General features: G+C 48.9%; 1 protein-coding gene across 2 annotated transcripts in view; it reads right to left on the reverse strand.

Moving 5' to 3' along the window:
- TMEM240 (transmembrane protein 240) overlaps positions 1-25,053 on the reverse strand; it is a 252,854-nt gene that overhangs the window by 115,964 nt on the left and 111,837 nt on the right. Inside the window, exon 2 of one of the 2 annotated variants that reach the window (XM_068103314.2) lies at positions 17,797-17,903. In XM_068103314.2, the coding sequence (XP_067959415.1) occupies positions 17,797-17,903 (107 nt within the window). Of the gene's footprint in view, positions 1-17,796; positions 17,970-25,053 lie in introns of those variants that run through there. The other variant, XM_078780823.1, reaches the window with a different exon arrangement.

The following is a 25,053-nucleotide window of genomic DNA, read 5'->3' on the forward strand; positions in this document are numbered from 1 at the left end:
CAATTTCCCCAAATCGCCTCACCCACGCTTCAAAGTGACAGTCGGGCAGCGTTCGCTGCCCCTTGGTTTGGCTCGTTTGATTGCCCCAAGCCGCCATTAGCCATGCGGTCAAACCGAGGAAGAAGGGGGCGGAGCCGCCAGATCACGGGCCTGGCACGTCGATGCATCGGCAGAGGTGGTGTCAGCAAGCCCTTACCGGCCAACCAGCACCGCGGTGAGCCAACCGGTAGGCGGGTCATCAGTGCTGGCGGCTTGATTTCCAAGACAGCAATAAAAGCGGCTGCAAGGGACTGCTTCGCCAGTTCAGTTGAGTGAGAGGGTTCCGAAGAAGGAGAGAGAAAAAGGTACGAGCTGGGTGAGAAGGTGCAACCTGAATAAGAGAGTCGGTGAGAAGGCACGAGAGAGACGAAGCTGCGTGGAGCTGCTTCGGAAAGCCCTACCGTGTGAAACCGAATACGTGGAACGGCCGTTGGCTGTTCGCTTCCAGCCCGGGGCGTGGACCTGGAGTGGATCTCCTTGCTGTGCCTTCCCCCCCGAACCTCCCAGCCCTGCTGTCCTGCACGGACCCTTCTCCTTCGTCCAGTGATTCCTGCCTGCTATTCCCTGGTCGTGTAAGTCTGTTGTCTGTCCTGTTTGATGTCTGGGATATAATATAAGATCGTTTTAAGGCTTGCCCTGTGTATCTGCTTTTTCCTCGTTGTAAATGCCCTTCTTTTGTTTCCTCTTTTAGTATAGAAATAAACCTGTGTTCTTCCTTTACCCTTGTTGGTTCTTTGGCTTCCTCTCATCCGATCGCTTTAGTCCCTTCTTTCAATTGAGTACCATTGAGTACCTGTGGCGCGATTCGGCCAACGCTCGGAATCGGGTTTAGTCTCTTGATAACGGCTCGAGCCGCGGATTGCTAAACCGCTCGGCAAATACCATCTTGTCCGTGGTTCGAGCGGGACTTGTCTGTCTGTTTTGGGGAGGGATTGGTAAAGGTATTCGGGAGAACACCTTGACCAATAACCCTGATCAATTCCACCCCGCAGAAGAGTGTTACAAGTACCAGGACCAGAGACGGCCAGCTTAACAGGCCAAGGGGATTAACCCCCCCCCCCTTGCTAAGGGGAGCGCCATCTCTGAGATCCGTAACAATTGGTGTCGAGGAGTTGGGATGGGACCCGAACCAAATTTTTATCATCTAAAAAAAAAAAAATTGGTCAAAATTTGGAGCGGCCGAAATTTTATTTAATATTCCAAATTAAAGTCGTGCCATGGATGATCAAGGTGATCGGGTGCCGGTAGGGGAGAATGGGGAGTTAGAGGCAATCCAGGACCCCAGGGAGGAGTAGAGCAATGAGGATGCGGTAGAGGGGGGTTGCAGGTGCACAAGATGGCGGCGCCTCGCCTGAGGTTAGAGGGGCACAAGATGGTGCCTCGCACGTGGCCGCGGTAGCCGCGCCCGCTGCACAAATCGGGGGAATAAATGTGCAGGACCTCATGGCGCAGATCTATGCAGCCATACGAATGGGGAGTGAGGAATTAGAAAATGACATGGGAAACCAAATTGGAGGATTGGAAAGTAGAATGGGGGAGCGGTTAGACAACAAAATTGGGGGGCTGGAAGGTAAATTGGGGGGACAGCTAGAGGACGTGGGTAACCAAATCGGGGAAATGAAGGATGGGTTAACGGGGTTGGAAAATAGAATGGCCGCCCATTAGAACCATATGGAAGGGGTGAAGAATGGGTTAACGGGGCTAGAAGACAAGATGGGAGGCAAATTGAGGGAATGGGGGAGCAATCCGCCCGGGAAGTCAAACAAATGGGGGAGCAGATTGAGGAAGTAAAAATCGGGCTAGAAACCAAATTGGACACCCACAAGGGGGATTTGGAGCAGATGAGGGCAGCATCTACCAAAGAGATGGGAGAGATGGGGGAGGATATAAGGCGCGGGGTGAGCGAAGAGGTCACAAGGGTACGCGAGGAGGTAAGGCGGGGTGAGGAGCGCATGGAGAAAGAGGTGAGGAACAGCATGGCTAGGTTACAGGGGGGCAGAGAAGACCTGACGCAGGGAGTAGAGCAGCTGACAGTGGGACAAAAGGAGTTAGGGGAGCAGGTGGAAAAGAACACGGCGGTAATAGGGGGGTTGAAAGCGACGCAAAAAGAGATAAAGAAGGAATTAATGGCGACAAAGAAAGAATGTCAGATGGTACATGAGGGGTTGACAAAGAGGTTGGACGAGGTGACAGAGACAATGGAGACGAAGGAACGGGAAGTCAGAACACACATAGAAACGACCAAGGTGGCCTTAGAGGGAGAAATTGAAGGGGCGCACCAGGAAATAAAGGAGGTGAAACAGAAATTAGAGGAAGTGGAAGAGGGGGTAAGTGAAATTAAGAAGAGACGGAAGGAGACTAAGAAGGAGATAAAGGAGGAGGTGATGGAATTGGTGCAAGGTCTGTGCTCACAGCGTGCTGATGTGCTTACTGACCAAATAAAGAGTTTGCAGGTGGCGGAGGAGGAGCGAAGGAGAAGAGGTGCCGAGGTGAGTGGCGATATGCTCGGGAATGTATATGGTGTGAGGGGAGATTCAGTGAGCTTGGGTGTTGGTCTAGACCCGGACATTCGTGAAAGGCCGCTGGTGAGGTGTGCGACTGGTGCAGAGTGTGTGGAAAGAGGATGTGTGCAAGGATTTCCGACTATGGGGAGTGCAAGGGGTATTGGTGAGCAAGGGTGTGTGGGTATGGAGTGGGTAGCGGGTTGCGGAGGGGCGACTCAGGCATCGACACCGACAGGGGTAGTGTTCAGAGGGACGGGGGATGCACAAGAGCCCCCCGGGAATAGTGTACTGTGGGGGCCCGAACGGTTTGGCCCCGCGCTAACCCCGCAAGGAGCGATGCAAGGGGGCCGGGCTTCGGGCACCCACAAGGTCCCACTCGCGCCGTATGACGGCAAGAGTGATCTGAGGGCGTACCTGGCGCAGTTCGAATATGTATGTGGAGGCAACGGTTGGAATCCAGACGAAGGTGGAGTACACCTTGTGGGGGCACTGTGCGGCGCGGCGGCGGAGGTGCTGACAGCTTTACCACCGGGTGCTCTCACCCTGCCAGCCCTAGGCACAACCTTAATTAATCGTTTCGGCATTGAACAGCAAAGCGAGCTTGTTAAAGCTCAGCTTGCTCAGCGAAAACGCAAGCCCAAGGAGACCATCGGGGAACTTGCCCATGACATTCGCCGCGCAGTAGGAATCGCACAAGCTGACACGGCAGCGAGTTCCCAGGAAAGCCTGGCGCTGGACCACTTTATCCAGGCTTTTCCGGATCCGGAGCTCCGACAACAGCTCGCCATGTGGCACCGGCAGACCTTGAGCCAGGCGGCCGACGCTGCAGCCCATTGGGAAGCAGCGAGGCCCCTGGCCCGGGGAGGCGAGCGCCACGCAGTGGCGGTGCGTCAGGTAGGGCCTGTGATGGGTGGCGGCCCCCCTAGGGGGCCCTGACCTGGAGACCATGGTCCGGAGGCTGGTGGACCGGCATCTGGCGGGACCTGGACCATGGCAGGCGGCCCCGGCGGTGGCACCCGGTGGGCCACGACAAAGTGCGCCAATTCGGACATTCGGGGGGGGGGGGGGGGGGGGGGATTTGGAATACCTGAGGCAAGCACCTTACCAGGTGAGGTGCTATAATTGTGCTCGGCTGGGTCACCGTGCGTGGGAGTGTCGAGCTCCGCGCCGGGACGCTCCCCAGTGGCCGATGCCCTCAACTCCGCCCCGTATAGATTGGTCTAGCCCACCTCAGACACCCCCCCCCCCCCCCCCCCCCACCAGAGCCCGGGGAACTAGAAGGTGCCGGACATACAGGGCCGTGTTCGGTAGTAGGGGATGGTGAAGCTCCCTCATTGACGCGACAGGTCATTCATGGTGACCAAATTGGAACAGGTAGCCTCACAATTCTGTGCAAAATTGCCGGCGTGGGGGTAGACGCCGTAGTGGACACAGGAGCTAGCGCCACGATCATCTGCCCTGTGATCCTTAATTCGAGTGCAGATGGCTGGGATAAAATCCAGCGTCTGGAAAATCATAGTTTGCAGATGGCTACCGGGGCAACGGCTCCGATCATAGGGCGTGGTTTTGTGATCCTCAAGTTGGGGTCGGTAAAGAGCGAGATAGAGGTTTGGGTGGCGGAGGTGTGCGACCCATGCTTAATAGGGTTGGATTTGTTGACTGACAGCGGGTGTAAAATCGACTTGTGCCGGGGGATCCTGCAAGTGGGAGTAGAGGAGCTACCATTGGAGGGGGTGAGCACGGCCGAAAGGGTGGAGCTGGAGGCTCCTGAGGCCGTGACCATCCCTCCGAGGGCCGAGGCCATAGTGCCGGCCCGATGGTTAGCTCGCCCAACATGGCAGGAGTCCTGCGGCCTGGTCGAACCGGTGGCAGCGTAATCCATACCTGGTTTAATCGTGGGCCGCACCCTTTTAAAAACGGATGGGCCGGTGGTGGCCGTCCGAGCAATTAACATTAGCACAGAACCACGCACTATAGTAAGGGGCACGAAGGTAGCACCCCAGTTAGAGAAGTCGCGTTAGTGAGGGGCAATAACGTCCAGCCGAGCCGGCCCCAGGGGGAGCCTTCAATAAATAGTAGGAATTGGCCCGATCCCATTTGCGAGATGGTAAATCGAAGTAGCGTAGAGTTGGGAGGTACCCAGAGGGAGGCCTTACACAAATTAATTGGATCCCATTTGGATATCTTCTCCTTGTCCCCCGAGGATATTGGACGTACGGGCCTGGTGAAACATCAGATCCACACCGGTGAGGCCCGGCCTATTCGTCAGCCCGCCCGACGGCTCCCTTGGAGCAAGAGGGAGGAAGCTGACGAGCAGGTAGAAAAAATGCTCGATGCAGGTGTCATCGAGCCCTCGGGAAGTACCTGGATGTCACCTGTTGTGCTGGTTAAAAAGAAAGATAGGACCACGCGTTTCTGCGTGGACTAACGCCAGCTAAACAACGTGACACTCAAGGACTCATTTCCCCTGCCAAGAATTGACGATACCCTCGATGCCGTTGCGGGCTCAAATTGGTTTTCAACTTTAGACCTCAAGAGTGGGTATTGGCAGGTGGAGATGGATAGGGCAGGGAAGGAGAAAACTGCATTTTCCACAGGTAAGGGGCTGTATCAGTTCACTGTGATGCCGTTTGGTTTGTGTAATGCCCCCGCCACCTTTGAGCGATTAATGGAAAATGTGCTGGGCGGCATGCCATGGCAGTCCTGCCTGGTATACCTGGATGACGTCTTAGTACATGCCAAAACATTCCCCCAGGCTATAGCTAATTTGGACCAGGTGTTTGGGTGCCTCAGACAGGCAGGGTTAAAGTTGAGTCCGAGCAAATGCACTTTGTTTGCAAGAGAGGTGGCCTATCTAGGTCACGTTATCGGTCGCGAGGGGGTAAAAACAGACCCAGGCAAAATTACAGCGGTAGAGGAGTGGCCCGTACCACGTACCACCAAGGAGGTGCGGGGATTTTTGGGACTCTGCTCCTACTACCGGCGCTTTGGGGCAAAATTTGCAGAGTTGGCCCGGCCCCTTCACCGGCTTACGGAGAAGGGGACGCAATTTAATTGGACAAGGGAGTGCCAAGAGGCCTTCCTAAAATTGAAGGGGTGTTTGACATCCGCACCCATTCTAGCTTACCCCACTAGTGACGGGACATTTACCCTGGACACAGATGCAAGCTAGGAAGGATTGGGCGCAGTTTTGTCGCAGACACAGGAGGGCGTGGAGAGAGTGATTGCTTATTATAGTCGGGCCTTGAGTAGGCCCGAACGAAATTATTGCGTCACCCGCAAGGAATTATTGGCTATGCTGGCTGCCATGAACCATTTCCACCCGTACCTGTACGGGCGGAAATTTTTGGTTCGAACTGACCATTCCTCCTTGCAATGGCTCCTTCGGTTCAAGGAACCGGAGGGCCAAATTGCAAGGTGGTTGGAAAAGTTGCAGCAGTACGATTTTAATGTGACCCATCGGGCCAGGAAGGCCCATGGGAATGCTGACGTACTCTCTCGGCGTCCTTGTCTGGGGGAAAACTGTAAATTTTGTGCGAGACACGAGGAGAGGGAGCAATTGGGCGATTCTGCCCCGATCCTCGTCGTCCGTGCAACCCGGGTGGGAGGGCCACTTTTGCCACTAACCGCAGATGAAGAATTTGGAACTTTGGCGTGGAGCACGACCCAGCAGGAGGATCCCATCCTGGGACCGGTGTACAAATGGGTCAGATTGGGGCAAAGACCTAATGGGGGAGAGGTCACCCCCCTCGGGGCACAAACAAAGGCATATTGGGCTCAGTGGCAGACCCTGGAATTGAAGGATAACATCTTGTATCGCAAGTGGGTGGAGGTTCCCTCTGAGAGAACTTCCTGCCTGGTGATAGTCCCTGACAAATTTAAGAACGTCATATTACAACAGGTGCATGGTACCCGCTCCGGCGGCCATTTGGGCAGGACAAAGACAACATCTCGGGTCCGCCGGAGGTTCTATTGGGTGAATATGGGGCGCGACATACAGGACTGGTGTCGGAGATGCGACGCCTGTTCTGCCAAAAAGGGACCAGCACGGGGGATGAGGGCTCCCCTTCAATTACACCAGGTGGGGGCCCCCCTTGAGTGGGTGGCTATGGATATTCTAGGACCGCTACCCCGCACCCGCCAAGGTAATAGTACATCCTCGTTGTAATGGATTATTTCACCAAGTGGCCGGAGGCCTACGCCCTCCCCAACCAAGAAGCTGAGGTGGTAGCGCAGGCCTTCGTGGAAGGATTTGTATGTCGGCATGGGATTCCACAGGAGCTGCACACTGATCAGGGATGAAATTTTGAAAGGAAATTGCGAAACGATGTGTGCAGACTCCTGTCAATTAGGAAAACACGTACAACACCCCTTATACACCAATCTGACGGGATGGTGGAAAGGTTAAATCGAACATTGGTCCAGCAACTGGCCTTGTTCACCACCACCCGTCAGGATGACTGGGACGAACATCTCCCATACTTATTGATGGCCTACCGAACCAGCCAGCACGGGGCCACCGCATGCAGTCCAGCGTTGCTCATGTATGGGCGGGAGTTGTGGGCTCCCGCCGACTTGCTATGTAGTCCCGTGCCAGACACCACTGATATCCCGCCGAGGGAGGGTTACGCACGTCACCTGAAGGAAGGCATGGAGAGGGTCCCTGCCTTCGCCCGCCGCCAGCTCCATCTGGCGGGGGCCAAGATGAAGTGCAGGTACGACCACCGGAGCCAGGGGAGCCAGTACGCTCCGGGGATGAAGATTTGGTTCTTTAATCCCCGGAGGCGGAAGGGTAGGTGCCCAAAACTCACCTCTCCCTGGCAAGACCCGGGGGTCGTCCTGTCGCAAGTCTGTGACGTGGTTGTAAAGATCAAAATGGGGCCACGAGCCCTCCCTCGGATCGTCCATGCCGACCGTATAAGACCTTATACCGGCGAGCAGGCGCCCTCGTGGATTGCCTTGGCTTTAGATGCCGAGGCAGAACCCAGTACCTTTTGTGAGGGGGGCTGATAGTGCCAGAGGACTGGGGGTGTTAGAGAGAGATGCCCGATGTGGAGGGATGGCAACTCTGCCATCCATCCCACCACCCGGGCACATGAGCAATAGTTATGGGGTTATGGCGGTAAAAACCAAGCCAGGGAGGGTTTGGATAAATGTTAGGGTTTAGAAAGATGACCATAGGTAACTGTAGAGTTAAGTAGTGACATTGTACAAGTAGTGGGGACGTAGAATAGGTTAGATGGATGATAACGACGAGGGAGCGCAGTCGTATAAGTGGCGACTGGGAAGCGCGAGTTTCAGAAGGGGGGTAGTCAGCTTAGACGATGCAGTGTATGTGAAGGAGGTGATTGAGCAGCGTATGGTGAAAAGTGCGATTGTGAGTTGTTATTGAGCGAATGGTCCTGGAGGGAAGACGGGTGCAATAGCCACCAGGTGTGTGTGAGCACAGGTGTGTAAGTGAAGCACAGGTGTATGGAGATTGGTTGCAGGGAATAAATGGTATGGAATATATGGAGAATGGAATAGATGGAATGGAGTATGGAATGGATGGTGTGGAGTGAGTAGTGTGGAATATGTGGAGTGGAGTAGTTGGTGCGAAAGGAGTGGATGAGGAAGATGGACCCCTTTCACGAATGCCCGGGGAGGGTAGTTTAAGAGTAGGTAGAGGGTATAGGTAAATGGTGGTGGATATTGGCATCTGTGGTGCGTGTGGTAGAACGGTGTTTGGGTGGGTGCATTAGTGAAGTGGAAATGGCTGGGCGTGTGTCCTGTTAGTGAGTGTAGTTGAATGGGCACTCCGCCACTGTTAGGATGTCGGCCAGGTGAGGCCGCAGGTGGGCTCTGGGAGCCAGTAGAGTTGTTCAGTGGGGCCCGAGGATCCGGAGGACGGACCCGGGTAGCCCAGTGCCAGAGAGGGCACCGAGTGTGGAGAGCGCCAGAGGGCCTTCCCCAGGTAGATCGGTTAGGGTAAGGAGCAGGTAAGCTCGGAGGCAACTACAGTGGCGGAGGTGTGCAGGTGAGTGGACCTGCTGGTGAGCCACACGACCCAGCCCGGAAATTGTGCGAAGGCACAGGGAATTGAATCGGGGGAGTGAGACCCCAAATTGATGAGCACCACAGTTTGGTCAATGGGAGTTCGGTTCTTAGAAACACATAGTGTAAGATGGCCAATGGTTTGGCAGGGAAAGACCCCGGGTAGAGTAAAAGTGTTAAAGTCATTTAGAGGATGGTTAGGATGGAAATCCCTTCGCACCATCTGCAGCCACTCACCTGAGGTGATGACATGACTCCACACCATGGTTGTTTTGTTTTTTTTGTGCAAATGTTTTGGAATGGTGAGACGCATCATGATGTGGGGGTGACATTGTGCTTGTTTATTCCATCTCTTCCTCCTTATGAGGGATGGATGATGAATTGATTGATGGCAAATTTGGAGTAGAGGGATTGGTAACCAATTTGGTATTAGGGGAGATATGGGGGAAGACAGGACGTAGAGACGAATTGTGAATTGGTGTAAATATGGGGTAAGGGGCAAGGGTAGATTAGGTGACAGGGGGGGGTGACGTACGATAGGGACGAGCTTTCTCCGCTTGCTCCCATGCGCACCTCACCTCTGCATTGCCTTGTATTGATGTGTACCCTTGCGCCCTTGCACCCCGCTGACTCTGCTTTGTCCTCCTTCCCCACCTATGGACCGTGCTCTCTGGGCACTGAGGGGAAAGTGTACAGGAGCCGCATTTGTGTGCCCGAGCCGCTGCTGCACAGCCTGCCTGGATCGGTACACCACCTCATGGACCGCACGACTTGCGGCCTTGCACCACCATATGGACCACACGCTTCTGTGGCTAAGCACCACACCCTTATGGACCCCACATGTTGGGGCCTGGCCCCTCTGCTGGGACAGGCGATGATGGCCAGAGAAGAGTTGGCTTGCGGACCACGGTGAGGTGGCCCCTTTTTGCCATACAGGTGGACCACCCATAGTTGGCCCCTGTTGGCCATAAATAAAAATGGACGCGTTGTGTGCCTTTTTATTATTGCAAATAGGCAGCAAGCCGCAATATCAAGAAGGAACAACAACTGGAAGAAACATCGGACCAGCAGAGCAGGAGCAGAAACCAGAAGAAAGGTCAACAGTTGTTTGTTTTTTATTTGAAATGTGTGCAATGAGCACTGGATGGTGCTTTGTGTGGTTTTCTGGTGCTGATTGGTGCTTTGTGATGCTCTTGTGCTCGGGGGTGCACTGCAATATCAATTGTGCATCCCCGGGCACTTGAGTATGGTGTATCGGTGCAGTGCAGTGCATGCTCTTCCTCTTTTTCAGATTTTTCCTTTTTGTCTCCCAAAATGACAGGTCCTGGGTTGCAGTGTAAATACAAATTAGTGTTTTGTAAATAATGCTCCCCACCAGCTTTATGTGTAGTTTGCGACCAATTCCGTAATTCGGTTATTCTGTGGGCGTGAGTCTGTTAGGTAGGATGCAACGCAGCAGGGGGACATACTTAATTGTTTTTAAAACTGTCGCACTCAGGGTAAGGTTAATAGTAGAGGGCTACTACACCTGAGTGTCACATTAAGTAAAGTTAGTTCGGGTCGAGACGACCCTAGAGGAAAAACGGGTGCTGTGTTACGGTTTTTAGAACCTTCACTAGTAAATTTTAGTAAACGTTTCCCTTATAAATGTCCCCCTGTAAATATTCCCATCAATTGGCTTGTTAAAGATCGCACCCTAGTTAGTCCATGAACAACACGTAGCGAACCATAGGACCACTCCGTAGTTATCTCATTATTATGTGTTTCAGTTAAGGACCTGTTCCCAATAGTTGAATCTGCGTTGCATTAATCAAATAGATAGGTCCCTTTCAATTTCCCCAAATCGCCTCACCCACGCTTCAAAGTGACAGTCGGGCAGCGTTCGCTGCCCCTTGGTTTGGCTCGTTTGATTGCCCCAAGCCACCATTATCCATGCGGTCAAACCGAGGAAGAAGGGGGCGGAGCCACCAGATCACGGGCGTGGCACGTCGACGCATTGGCAGAGGTGGAGTCAGCAAGCCCTTACCGGCCAACCAGCACCGCGGTGAGCCAACCGGTAGGTGAGGCATCAGAAACGGCGGCTTGATTTCCAAGACAGCAATAAAAGCAGCTGCAAGGGACTGCTTGGCCAGTTCAGTTGAGTGAGAGGGTTACGAAGGAGAGAGAAAAAGGTACGAGCTGGGTGAGAAGGTGCAACCTGAATAAGAGAGTCGGTGAGAAGGCGCGAGAGAGACGAAGCTGCGCGGAGCTGCTTCGGAAAGCCCTACCATGTGAAACCGAATAAGTGGAACGGCCGTTGGCTGTTCGCTTCCAGCCCGGAGCGTGGACCTGGAGCGGACCTCCTTGCTGTGCCTTCCCCCCCGAACCTTCCAGCCCTGCTGTCCTGCACGGACCCTTCTCCTTCATCCATGGATTCCTGCATGCTATTCCCTTGTCGTGTAAGTCTGTTGTCTGTCCTGCTTGTTGTCTGGGGTATAATATAAGATCGTTTTAAGGCTTGCCCTGTGTATCTGCTTTTTCCTCCTTGTAAATGCCCTTCTTTGGTTTCCTCTTTTAGTATAGAAATAAACCTGTGTTCTTCCTTTACCCTTGTTGGTTATTTGGCTTCCTCTCATCCGATCACTTTAGTCCCTTCTTTCAATTGAGTACCTGTGGCGTGATTTGGCCAACGCTCGGAATCGGGTTTAGTCTCTTGATAACGGCTCGAGCCGCGGATTGTTAAACCGCTCGGCAAATACCATCTTGTCCGTGGTTCGAGCGGTACTTGTCTCCCTGTTTTGCGGAGGGATTGGTAAAGGTATTCGGGAGAACACCTTGACCAATAACCCTGATCAATTCCACCCCGCAGAAGAGCGTTACAAGTACCAGGACCAGAGACGGCCAGCTTAACAGGCCAAGGGGATTAACCCCCCTTGCTAAGGGGAGCGCCGTCTCTGAGATCCATAACAATATATATATATAGTCGCGTGACTCCCCCTTGGTTAATACCGGGGAAATCATGGATAGCCAAAGCCAGCTTTAACTCCAAAGGCGATGCCCAAATGCGGATTTCGCTCTATCTGTGCGGGGGGAAAAGAAGAAGAAGAAGCTGGAAGCTTTTACCTGACGTGATCCCCGAGCAGTCTTCAATCCTGCAAAAAGTAACTCAAACGAAAACGGAATTAAAATGTACAAAAATAAACGGGTTTATTAAACGGAACCTGAGAACAATGAAGACGCGACGCTCAAATAAATATCCTAAATTGGGACGTCCCCACACCAGAGTTATAATACACACAAGGGAAGAATAAAACTGAAAATAACAGTGTGATTGATCATGCACTTAGTTAGCTCTGATCTGCTTGTGAGGGTCTCGCCAGGGTCTGCGAATGGGTCCGGCCGGCATGCGCGTGTGAAACGCGCGCGTTGGCGGGAACTAGGCCTCGCTGCACCCGTTCGCGCTGCAGCATTCACACCAGGCCTCATCACGCCGCAGCGACAAGTCGTGAGCCGTTTCCACCTGCAAAACTCAGCACGTTCCCCGGTGGCGTCTCTGATCGCTTCGTCTCTCCACCAAAGTCCGATCCCAACAAGCAGAGGAAGATGTCGGCGTGAAGGGCAATAGGCAAGGGCCAGAGCCAGGGAGATCGAGGAGAGAGAAAATGTCGGACGCATTTCCTTTTTATAATCTCCCCTTGGCCAATCAGCTGGCTCCTTCTGGCCCCTGGGATTCAGCTGCGTGCCAATTTGCCCTCCCTACCATTGGTGTGATCTCCCCTTCAAACCCCTCGACCAATCCGTCATGAGGTGGGCATGGCCTCAGCCGGCCTGAACCATGTTTTATCGCCATGTTGGCGCAATGCGTGGGCGCTTCCTGCCTGCACTTCCGGTGAGTTTTATTGTGTGGGGGAGGGGGGGGGGGAATTAATTAGCATGTATGGTGCTATTGGGCCTACCTAGTGTCTATTGGGGTAGTGCCATAAGGGACAATGGATAAATCACAAGGTCTCACACACAGGGGAATTAGCATAATCCCTATGATAATTAGCACAAGGCCATCCTCGTATGACCACGAATATACAAACTTAATCCAACATCCAGGCGAAACAGGTCCTTTACTTATGTACATCAAAATGGTTCTTCTTCTTCACAACAGTCGGAGCATGATACCGACACAGATCTACCTATCACTCCACCCCAATATTCATAACAATATATATATATATATATATATATATATATATATATATATATATATAGACGGCATTTAATATGGAATATTTTTTTTGTGGGGGTGAACTTACTTTTAAAGATGTCTTAGAACCAAAAGTTCATTGGAATTATGTTGAAATTATTCTAGATTTTGTTAATGTGACCTTTAAAAGAAACAAAAACCACATTTGACATTTCGAAACAATTGAATTGAACCTTGAAAGTGATGTAAACTGATATCGAACTCAATTCATGGACAGTACTGTGTTAAACTTCTGTACGTTTTCCAGAAGTATCTCTTTATTTTGCACATTAGCCAAAAAATTTTTTAACAAAAACAAAAGTTAAATTACGACTGGGATTATGGACAGTAAAATTACAGTTCAGTACTTCGTGTAACTCCCACGAGCATTCAGCAGAGCACGTACACGTTGAGGCATGCTGTTCACGAGATTTGCCAAGGTTTGGACAGGAATCGCTTGCCATGCAGTGACAATAGCCTGCTGCAATTCACGCACAGAGGTCGGCTGCTGGTCCAAGTGGTCGATTTGACACGTTAATTCTGCCCACAAGTTCTCTATCGGATTCATATCCGGGGACATGGCAGGCCACTCCATATGCTCTACACCACGGTCAGCAAGAAAGTGTTGGATCATGCGAGCACGATGAGGCCGTGCATTGTCATCTTGGAAGACAAAGCTTCCTCGAAAGGCTGCACGAGCAAATGGAAGCAATGTTTCTTCCAGAATGGCCCGTACTTGAACTGGTTCAGGTTTCCATGCAGAACAACCAGGTCAGTTTTGCCCCCTGCATGTAAAGCAGCCCAAACGGTCACCCCACCACCTCCACCTTGGACTCTTGCCACTATACAATCTTCGTTGTAGGCTTCATGCACTTGTCTGCACACTCCGACGCGGCCATCTTGACGATAGACCAGAAATCTAGACTCGTCACTGAAGATCACGTGATTCCAGTGTCCTGGCTGCCATTAACAGTGCTCTCTGGCCCACTGCAATCGGCGCTGGCGGTGTTGTCTGGTCAGGCGTGGCTTTCTCAGAGGCCGCCTGGCACGATAGCCCGCTTGAACCAGTCGTTGGTTGACTAGCCTTCTGGATACAGGCACATTTGTCAGTTGCTGCCACTCATCCCTAAGTCGATTAGCTGACTTGGTTCGGCCATTGCGGACTAACCGGTGCAGCTGGCGATCATCCCTCCTTGTGGTTCTGCGGGGACGTCCTGGCCTCGGTATTGGAGTAGGGACACCCCTCTGAGCATTTCGTTTCAGGATCTTTGACACCTGACCTTGAGTGATGCCATACTGCCGAGCAATAGCATGCTGTTTCATGCCGTAATTTCGTAAAGCCACCACTCCATGACAAACAGCATTGTCGAGTTGACGGACCATCTCCAGAGGAAGCGGCAATAACTTTTGGAGACATGCAGCAGTTGTTTTCCACTAATACAGAACGCAACAACCCTTGTATACCCGACTGTGAAGCCAATCATCAAATGCACCTGTCCGTACATTTTGCCACGCCACCTGTGATACAATCCTGTTGTTGACTTCTTGCTGCGACAGACAATCAGTGACATGGTTCTTTTCACAAATAAATCACCAAAGTGTAAAAGAAACTCACCAGATTGATATACTGAGTTAAGAAAGTAAACCCAAGTCCAGAAAAAAAATATATTCCATATTAAATGCCAAGTCTTTGTATACATATATATATACTGCTAGATGGCCCCTCCGGAGCTTGGCAGGCAATGCGGACATGCGTGGCGATGACGTCATGACGTTGGCTCATTAGGTTGGAGCGCCAAATTACAGATACTAATATACATATATATATATATATATATATATATATATATATATATATATATATATATATATATATATATATATATATATATATATATATATATATATATATATATATATATATATATATATATATATATATATATATATATATATATATATATATATATATATATATATATATATATATATATATATATATATATATATATATATATATATATATATATATATATACACATATATACATATACTGTATATATATATATATATATATATATATATATATATATATATATATATATATATATATATATCTATCTATCTATCTATCTATCTATAATTCCAGTAATCTCTGTGTGAATGTCTGTGTGTCTGTGTGTCTGTGTGTTTGTCTGTGACCGCTGTTTCTCGACAACCACGGGTCCGATATACTTGAAACTTGCCAGGTATATTGCTGGGGACCCGAGGATGTGCCTTTTCAAGGTTTCATATTAATCGGACAAGTAGTTACCGAGCTATGGCGATTTCTTTACCAAACTCCGCAAGCCGTTCGCTTTGGACCAAACCATTTCATGTAAATAGAGGGGGGGGATTGTCACCGTACTCACAAGCCGTTCGCTTTGGACCAAACCATTTCATGTAAATAGAGGGGGGGGATTGTCACCGTACTCGCAAGCCGTTCGCTTTGGACCAAACCATTTCATGTAAATAGAGGGGGGGGGATTGTCACCGTACTCGCAAGCCGTTCGCTTTGCCTTTGCGAATGGACCAAACCATTTCATGTAAATAGAGGGGGGGGGATATAATTTTAGATATATATATAGTACGGGCACGCGGGCCGCACCAAGGAACGGGCACCCACGTACGGGCACGTCCTAGTATATATAATTATATATATATATGCATGTTGCAGGATTGTGTCTGAAAGTGGGAAAAGGTCGTAACCACAACTCGTATAATGATGAATGATACTTCATTTGAGAGCTCTTGGATCTGGACAGTGAATGCGGAGATTTATAAATATCGATATTCACACAATTTCAAATTATGTGCATTTTGTTGCGCACACCGGTTGTGTATAGGCTCATAGTCGTTGGTTCGCACACCTTCCCAGAAGTAAAAAAAAAAAAAATGTAACCACAAATCATTCAGTCAATTCTGTCAATGTATAATTATCTTTCTGTCGACTTACTTCACAGAGAAACCTTAGCAGTCTTAACATTTTGTGACTTTTATGCGGACGTGGAGTTGGGAAGGGGTTGAAGACAACGCTGGAATGGGGGGAGCAGAAAAGGGATAGAGTTGGGAAAGGGGGAGGGGGTTGAGGCTTTGGGTGGAGGAGGTGTGGACTTGGGTTGTGGGGGGTGGGGGAGAGGGAAGGTTGGGGACTTGGGGTTGGCAGAGGGCTACAACACTTGGGGTTGATGACTTGGGGTTGGGAGGGGGTGTGGTAAGGGGGCTAAGTTGAGGACTTGAAGTCACCAATTACATTACGTGGAATTTCCACGGGTCCCTGCCATTATGGTGTCAATGGACATTCCTGGCAAACTTCCTAAATATTCCACACTTTATTACGTCTGCCACCGAAGGTGTGGCTGTATGCCTTGTCTGGGACAATATCCATAAAAAGAAAAAATGGCAATCTACGGGGATTGTCAGTGCTCTATCCTTTAAATGCTGAACGTCAAGCAAGGAAGCAGGACATTCAGATTTTTAAAGACTTCTTTCTTTTCTTTTTAATTCTTTAATTCTTAATTAATTTAATTTAATTTAATAATTAATTATTAATAATAATTAATTTAATTCTTTAATTCTTTAATAATTTTAATAATTTTAATAACTTTTCTTTAATTCTTTAATAATTAATTTAATTCTTAATTCATTTAATTCTTTTTAATTCTAATTTTCTTTAGTTTTTCTTTTTCTTTTTTTAGTTTTTTTTGTTTTTAAAGTTTTTAAAGTGACGGCTGGAGTTTGAACTGTTGACCTCACAAACTCGGAGCGGACGCTCTATCCATTACATCAACTAGTCTAATTTAAATGAAAGCGTGGCTATTTCTAGATGGTTAACCATAATTGTTGTGTTCCTGAATGAAAAATTGGACTCGCGGAATTAGAGGAAGACGAGAAATATTCCTGAAACAGGCCGTGGTTATAACTAACTAACTAACTAACTAACTAACTAACACACACACACACACACACACACACACACACACACACACACACACACACACACACACACACACACACACACACACACACACACACACACACACACACACACACACACACTTCTCCTTTCACCAATATATGCAAAATCAGGTATCCTATCGGTATGACCTTCCCACTGTTGTTAAAAAGCACAAAGGTTTGGTGAGAACACACATATCTAAGAACCTTCTGCCTTTCATGGGCACATATCGCCAGGAGTTTTTACAATACGGACTGTAACATATCAACTCTTTGGACGAGTTGATCAGGGAGTTCTCCAACTGTTTCGTTTGGCCCAGGCACACCCCGTTCTCGCAGGTATGCTTACAAGTACTTCCGGCTTCTTAAAAAGTTTTTTTAGTTGTTTCATTTTACAATCCTTATCTGAGAGGCATGAAAGATGTTCATGCCTCCCCTATTCACTTCGTCATTATGGGGTTTCTGCACATGCGCGACGAGCAATCGGGGCGGAGATAGCCATTTTGAAAATCCCGTATTGTGTATCATGTAGAACATCATTTAGTCCATTATGTTCTGGCTCTTCCTTGAGCTTCAACCAGGTAGACAAGCTTGCAACAACTCCCCACAAGAGTCGGGAAGGTATCATATTATTCAAACTTTTCGACCTGAATTGCCTTTTGTATAAACTCGCAAAGCATAATCAAGGGGTGCATGAATAATGAATCAACCTGCCTTTGCCGAGCAAAAGCTGAGAGTGCACAGTGAAACAGCGCATAATCAGTGTCCATGTGTTGTTTTTTTTACCTCAAATTCCCACGCATCCTCCCCCCAAGGCCTCTCCCTCCCACAGATCTCCCGATGTCCCTGCTCTCAAATGTTGTACTTGCGTACTTCCCTCTCTCTCCCCATCTTGTCTCCCGCTCCCTTTATCATGTTTTATGTGTCAGTTTGTCTTTTTGTGATCAATGCTAGCTCTTACACGAGCCTCGATCTTGTATACAAAAAAACAACAACAAAAACACGTCACACCTGCCACAAACGCAGTGACACACGCGATCCTCGCCACGCAACCGCGGAAGGATGTAGTTGTGGAAACGGTCGAGAAATGCGTTGGTATCGATGATGCCTGCAAGCGCCTGCACAAGAGAATAAAACAAACTGTTAGGTATTAAATATAGATAACATCCAGTGATATTGTGCATCAACGTTATCTTGATAAGATGATAATACACCGCGGTGTATCCCCTGCTTCGAACTATGGTGTACTAAAAATGGGCATTTAGTCACAACTGTGAGTGTAACATTTGTCTGACATAATTACCCGAGTTACCTCCGCCACCGAAGGTGGATGGAGGTTTATGTTTTCACATCTTTCTGTTCGTTTGATCGTTACTTGGTGAAATGGTTTTGCCAAGTATCTTGGTCTGTAGTGTCTGTTTGTCTGTCTGTCTGTCTGTTTGTTTGTTACTTGGTGAAATAATTTTTTCAAGTATGTTGGTCTGTAGTGTCTGTTTGCTGTCTGGTCGTCACACGATTTTTTGCCAGTTTTCAAGCAGTCGTTATGAATTTTTTTTGTGTATATACAGTGCATTCAGAAGGTATTCAGACCCCTTCACTTTTTTCACATTTTGCTATGTTGCAGCCTTATGCTGAAATCGTTTAAATCCATTTTTTCCCTCATCAATCTACACTCACTACCCCATAATGACAAAGAGAAAACAGGATTTTAGAAAGTTTTGCAAATTTATTAAAAAGAAAAAACTGAAATATCACATTGACATAAGTATTCATACCCTTGGCTATGACACTTGAAATTTAGCTCAGGTGCCTCTCATTTCTCTTTATCATCTTTGATATGTTTCTACACCTTAATAGGAGTCCACCTGTGGTAAATTCAATTGATTGGACATGATTTGAAAAGGCACACACCTGTCTATATAAGGTCTCACAGCTGACAATGCATATCAGAGCAAAAACCAAGCCATGAGGTCGAAGGAACTGCCTGCAGAGCTCAGAGAAAGGATTGTGTCGAGGCACAGATCTGGGGAAGACTACAAAAAAAATTCTGCTGCATTGAAGGTTCCCAAGAGCACAGTGGCCTCCATAATTCTTAAATGGAAGAAGTTTGGAACAACCAGGACTCTTCCTAGAGCTGGCCGCCCGGCCAAACTGAGCAATCGGGGGAGAAGGGCCTTGGTAAGAGAGGTGACCAAGAACCCGATGGTCACTCTGAGCTCCAGAGATCCTGTGTGGAGATGGGAGAAACTTCCAGAAGGACAACCATCACTGCAACACTCCACCGATCTGGGCTTTATGGCAGAGTGGCCAGACAGAAGCCTCTCCTCAGTGAAAGACACATGAAAGCCCGCTTGGAGTTTGCAAAAAAGCACCTAAAGGACTCTCAGACTGTGGGAAACAAGATTCTGTGGTCTGATGAAACCAAGATTGAACTGTTTGGCTTCTGATAAGGTCCAAAATAATAATAAGGTCCAAAAACGATATGCAGTACTGTACGATATATGAAAAAGTTATGGACAGGTTCGAATGAAACTTGGTGGACATGTTTGTTTGTCTGTTTGCTTGGCTGCATGTCAATCGCCTGCAGGTCACAATTTTAAACCGATCTTCATGAATCTTCACCGAATGGTAAATTTGGTCATAAGCCAGACGCCTATTGATTTTGAGGTGAAAAGGTCAACAACTTTGACATATTTCAAAAATCATCAATTTTCATCCGATTTAAATGAAATTTGAAGAGGATTTCATATCGGGTCACTGAATTGAACCACCAATTATTTTTGAGGTCAATATAGGCTAAAAGATCAAATGAGGCCAACGGTCAACAACTTATGTGAAATTTCTAAAATGCTCAATTTTCATCTGATTGACTTGAAATTTGAAGAGCATTCGCATATCAGGTAACTAAATTCAACCACCAACTATTTTTAAGATCAAATTTGTTTCAAATATGCTTGCTGTGCATGACGTCTGTCTTGTTTGTTTGTCTGTCTGTGAACAGGATATTTCAAAAAATTATTCATGGATTTGTCCAAATTTGGTGGAGAGGTTCGGCGTGTGACGAAGACAAATCGTTATGATTTCTGTGAATACCCGAAAACGGATCTGGCTAATAAAATTTTAAAGTGATTCTTCACCGTTGTGAGATAGGGCCAAAAATAATAATAGTAATAATCATCGGTTTATTCCAAAAAGACTTTCGCAGCCATAGGCTGAATTAGTCAATTTTACAAATATTGCAGGGATAGAAAACAAAAAATAAAAATGGCTCAAACATAAAATGGCAAATAAATAAGATAAAATTGCCGTCCAAACCAAGAAAAAACAGATATCTAAAAAAAGATATTTAGCAGGATATCTCGAAAGGTTGGGAACGGATTCTGTCGAAACTTGGTGGACTGGTTACGTGTGTGACAAGGAAGAATTGATTCCATTTCAGTGAAGATTGGAATACGGATCCGGATAAGAGGATTTTTTTATTCTAAGTGATTCTTCAATATTGAGAGAGTGATAGGTCCAAAAACTATATAGAGCACGATCGTTCAAAAATTGCGGACCGATGCTAAAACTAGGTTGACAAGTTGGTTAAGCAACAAGTACAAGCCGATTTGATTTCGGTTCCGGACCGAATCCAGCTCCGGCCTATCAGTGGATACAAAACGTAGACCGTTCAGCCTGGCGGAGGTTTGCTCTCTACCGAGTGCTGTTGTTGTTCTTTGGTGTTTAAAATTTTATTACACCAACATTCTGCAAGAAGCTGAAAAAGTAACGGAAAAATATTGGATGCTCTGCTGAAAGGGAAATGCACAGTGTGTCATAAGTCCCAGGACAGACTTTTAGATGCTTATCCAAGATTCGTTTATACCATGTATTTATACTGTTTTCTTTCTTTTTTTCAGATAATACACCTTTGGTGGCATTAAACCAAGATGGCAGACACCATTCCATTTTCAGTGGAAGAGAGGCTGGTAGCAGTGGTGTGGTACCACGAGAACAGAAACACAAACAAGATGATGAAACAGGTTCAAAAAGACTTTGGAGCGTTTTTGGAAATCCAGCACAATCAAAATAAAATCTTCATCTTTGGGGAAAAAAAGCATTTCAGACTGTAATTGTACTCGACAGAAAGCGCAGAGGATGACCAAAATTAACGATTTGGGAATTCAAAACATTAAAACATCAGTTTTCAGATCTCTGAAAAAATCATTACGGAAACGTTCTGCAGAGTTGGGTGTTTCGTATTTATCATTACGTCGCACAATCAAATAACACCACCTGAAACCATATAAACCAATGATTATGCAGATCATGAAAACAAGTTGACAGCTTCTGACAACGGCAGATGTTATAACGATGAAGTCGATGTCTAAGGGGGCATTGCAATTGTTATATTACTGTAATATATTGTTGTGGATATGAGAATTGTGTTTTTTTATTGTGTAGTACATTGTAAAATATCACCCTCCTTCCTCCAGTTGTGTATAAAGGTCAAAGTGCGTCCCGTAATTAGGTCATAAACAATCACGTTAGCCAATCACAGATTTCCTCCTTGTTGGTAGTTTATTTCTTTATTCTATGTAGGTTAAGGCTGTGTCTTCCATTAATTGACACTCCATTGCACCGAATTCAAATAGATAGATCCCCTTTCATTCCCATTCCCAAAGCCTCTACTGCCAACTGCATTTGCCGCCATTACTGCGTGGTCAGCTCGGGGAAGAAGGGCGTGCCCGCCCATCGTCATCAAGGGTGGAGCCAGAGAGCCCGTGCCCACCAATCAGGGCCGAGGCGAGCTCACCGATGGGCGTGTCCTGGAGGCCGGCGGCTTGATCGCCCGAGGCGTTATATAAGCGCGCGCCGAAGCCTTTGAGATAAGTTCCAAGAAAGAGTTGCGCCAGAGACGGCAGATGAGTTCAGAGTTCTAAGAGTTGCGCTAGAGACGGCAGATGAGTCGAGACGAGCCCTCAGAGAGAGAAGGGAGACACGTCCTGAGGTGAGCCAGAGAAGCAGCTTTGGCTCCACCAGCAGTTTGGCTCCACCAGCAGTTTTGGCTCCACCAGCAGTTTTGGCTCCACCAGCAGTTTTGGCTCCACCAGCAGTTTGGCTCCACCAGCAGTTTGGCTCCACCAGCAGTTTGGCTCCACCAGCAGTTTGGCTCCACCAGCAGTTTGGCTCCACCAGCAGTTTTGGCTCCACCAGCAGCTTTGGCTCCACAAGCAGCATTGACTCCACCAGGCAGCTTCGACCCGTTACCCCGCAGGAACCAGATTGCGGTGGCATCGGTGGCCGTCGAGGTCCAGCCCGACGTCCCGTGCGGGATCAAGCCCGAACCATCTGCCCCAGCTGAACCTTCCCATTCCTCCTTCCAGTCATTCCTGCCTCCATTCCCCATTCGTGTGAGTCCGTCTTTGTTTGTTATGTCCTGGGTATTAATTAAGACTGCATAGGTAAGCTAAGTTTCACTGTGTCCTTCTGGTCCGTCCCTCTATCTGTCTTTATTTTCGTATCCTTCCTTCTCCTTGGTTTCTTTGGTCTTGTAAATAGTAGTAATAAATTAAAGTCGTATTTCAAACCCTTTTTGTCTTCTTCTTCTTCACATCCTTGTCGTTTTGGTGATTTCCCAATTGAATACCGGTGGCACGATTTGGCCAACGTTTAAGGAATCGGGTCTAGTCTTGGTAAACAGCTCACGCCGCAGTTCGCTTCGCTCGGCGCAACATCCATTACGCTGCGGCCGTGAGCGGGGGGTGTTCCTTCGCGTACCGGGAAGTGCTGGTATTTAGGTCATAGGACTTGTGGGCCTAAAACCCTACCCACCGCCGACCGGGCGTGGCGCCATACCCCCGGGACCACGTCGGTCAGTAACAGATGAGGGGACTGATCCCCCCTCAAAGGGGAACCATAGGCCGACGTTGGGTTCCGTAACAATTGGTGCCAGGAGCGAGATACGGACCTGAAGCGCTTAGCGCGCTCAAATTACGAGTGGGCCGAAATTTTGTTATAAAATTCAAAATTTGAAAATCGTGCCATGGATGGTCAAGGTGGTCAAGGACCAGAGGGAAGAAATGTAGGAGAGAAATGATAATGTGGTTGAGGAGGTGTCAGGTGCACAAAATGGCGCCCTCGCGCACGTTATTGCAGCGGCACCAAATTTAGCGGCGCCCGTGACCGTAGCAGCACCGGTGGATTTGAACCTTTTTATGATGCAAATGGAGGCCCTTATGGCCAAGAATAGTGAGCGATTGGGAAACCAAATCGTAGGGTTGGAAAGCAGAATGAGGGACGAAAGGAGGGCTCAGAGAGAAAAACTGGGAAATCTAATTGAAGGGTGTTGTAATAGAATAAAAGGGGACAAATTGAAGGACATAACTGCCCAGGCCAAATAAGTAAATGAGGGACTGGCGAGGGACAAGGCCATGTATGAGGCAAAGCGGGTGGAAGGGGACAGAGACCGCAGGTTGGGCGAGCAGGTCCCACGGGTGCACGAGGAGGTAACGCGGGTCGAGAAGCTCTGGTTGGGTGAAGTGGAGAAAAGCACGGGTAAAATGACGGGTATAGAGATCGCGACCCGGGGTATGGGGCAGCCGGCGACCGCTGAGGTAGAAGAGGGAATTTTATTTAAGCCAACGGTCGTCGAGGTGAATAAAGAGAAAGCAAAAGTTGAAATTGGAGAGACCGGGGGCTTAGAAAAGCATTCGCGGCAGGGAGAGGTGGATATTGTACAAAGTCTGAATTCGCATCGTGGTGCCGTACTTGCTAATCCTTATAAAGATTTGCAGGTGTTGGTATAGGGAGGAAGAAGAACCCCGAAGGTGAGACGGGCTGTATGTGGTGCCGGGAGATTTTGTAAGAGGGGGTTTGGCGCGAAGAGAATTGTCGCGGGATTGGGGTCAATATGGCACCCGGGCGTTGGTGAAGGGTCCTGTGTGAGTGGAAATGGCGCGCGTGTGAGGAAAAAGTGTGCGTCGGCGAGTGGGTGTGTTATAAAGTGTGGGAGTGAAACCGAGTGCGAGCGAGAATGCACGTCGGGGTGTACGGAGTGTGACACGAGGAGTGAGTTGGTGGTGGAGCGGGTGCGAGGATGCACGTATGGGTTGAACGGCGAGGGTGTGCGAGAAAGCACACCTGAGTTGGTTGTGGCGCGAGTGCGAGGGAGCACATCGGAGCGCGGTAGTGGGTGGATGCAAGAGTGCACGCCCATGGTGAGTGGTACGGAGTACGTACCGAGGGAGAGTGCGCAAGACGGTGCGCGAGGTGTGTTAAGGGAGTGTGCGAACAGCAAGTGTGCGCGAGAGGTGTGGTGTGTAACAGGGAGTGCGTTGGTAGAATGGACGGAGTGTGTGGAATGTACGGACGGCGTTGGAACGCCGGGCTTTGTGAGTGTGAAACGGGTCGCGTGGTGTGAGCATGCAAGTGAAGCATTGACGTTGACCGGTTTAGCAGTTAGGGCGACGGATAGCGGGCGCTCGGTGCGCGGAGCGCTTTGTTGGATGCGAAGCCTCGCGCGGATCGATGCTGCGTCGCCCCGCTTCGGAGCGTCGCGCACGATTCGGGCCTGGCCCCGCCCCGCACGGTCGAGTCCGGGCCTTGTCAGGCGAGGCGACCGGTCCGGTTCAAGGGCGAGTAGGAGGAAGCGGACGGTGCCCCCTGGTGGGGACGGGGTTCCGACCGGGCGAGCCTCGGTCATCGGGCCCGGGACCGCAAGGTACCGAGCCGCGATGATGCGTGGAACCTCGGCCCGAGCATGCCTCCTCCCCAGAGTCGTGAATGCCGGACGGATCCAACTGCAGGCGACCAAACCACCCGAATTCATTGCTCGGCTTTGCGAAGCCGAGTTTTAATGATGTGACGACGCACCGAGGCTCAGATAAAGCGGACTGTGATGATGATGATAGTGTTTTTGATCCGAAATTAAAAAAAAAAGTGAATAGAATTGGCAATGATTGGAAAATTTTTGATTTGCAGGAATTGGATGAACAAAATTGATAGTGATAGTGAGAGGTGCCCAATGTGATGGGATGGCAACTTTGCCATCCCTCACTGCGGGGGCAAAGGAGCACCAGTGTTATGGGGTTTATGGCAGTGAAAACTAGCCCGGGAGGGTTAGGATATAGTGTGTAGGGACTTAGAGATTGACCATAGGTAACGGTAAGGTTTAGGTAGCAACATTGAACCGGTAGTGGGGACAGAGAGAGGGTAGTTGGATTATAATGATGAGGGAGCGCAATAGTTTAAAGGGGCGACTGGGAAGCGCAAGTTCCAGAGGGGAGT

Source organism: Myxine glutinosa, chromosome 6 (assembly GCF_964187855.1).
Source record: "Myxine glutinosa chromosome 6, kmMyxGlut1.1, whole genome shotgun sequence".
NCBI lineage: Eukaryota > Metazoa > Chordata > Myxini > Myxiniformes > Myxinidae > Myxine > Myxine glutinosa.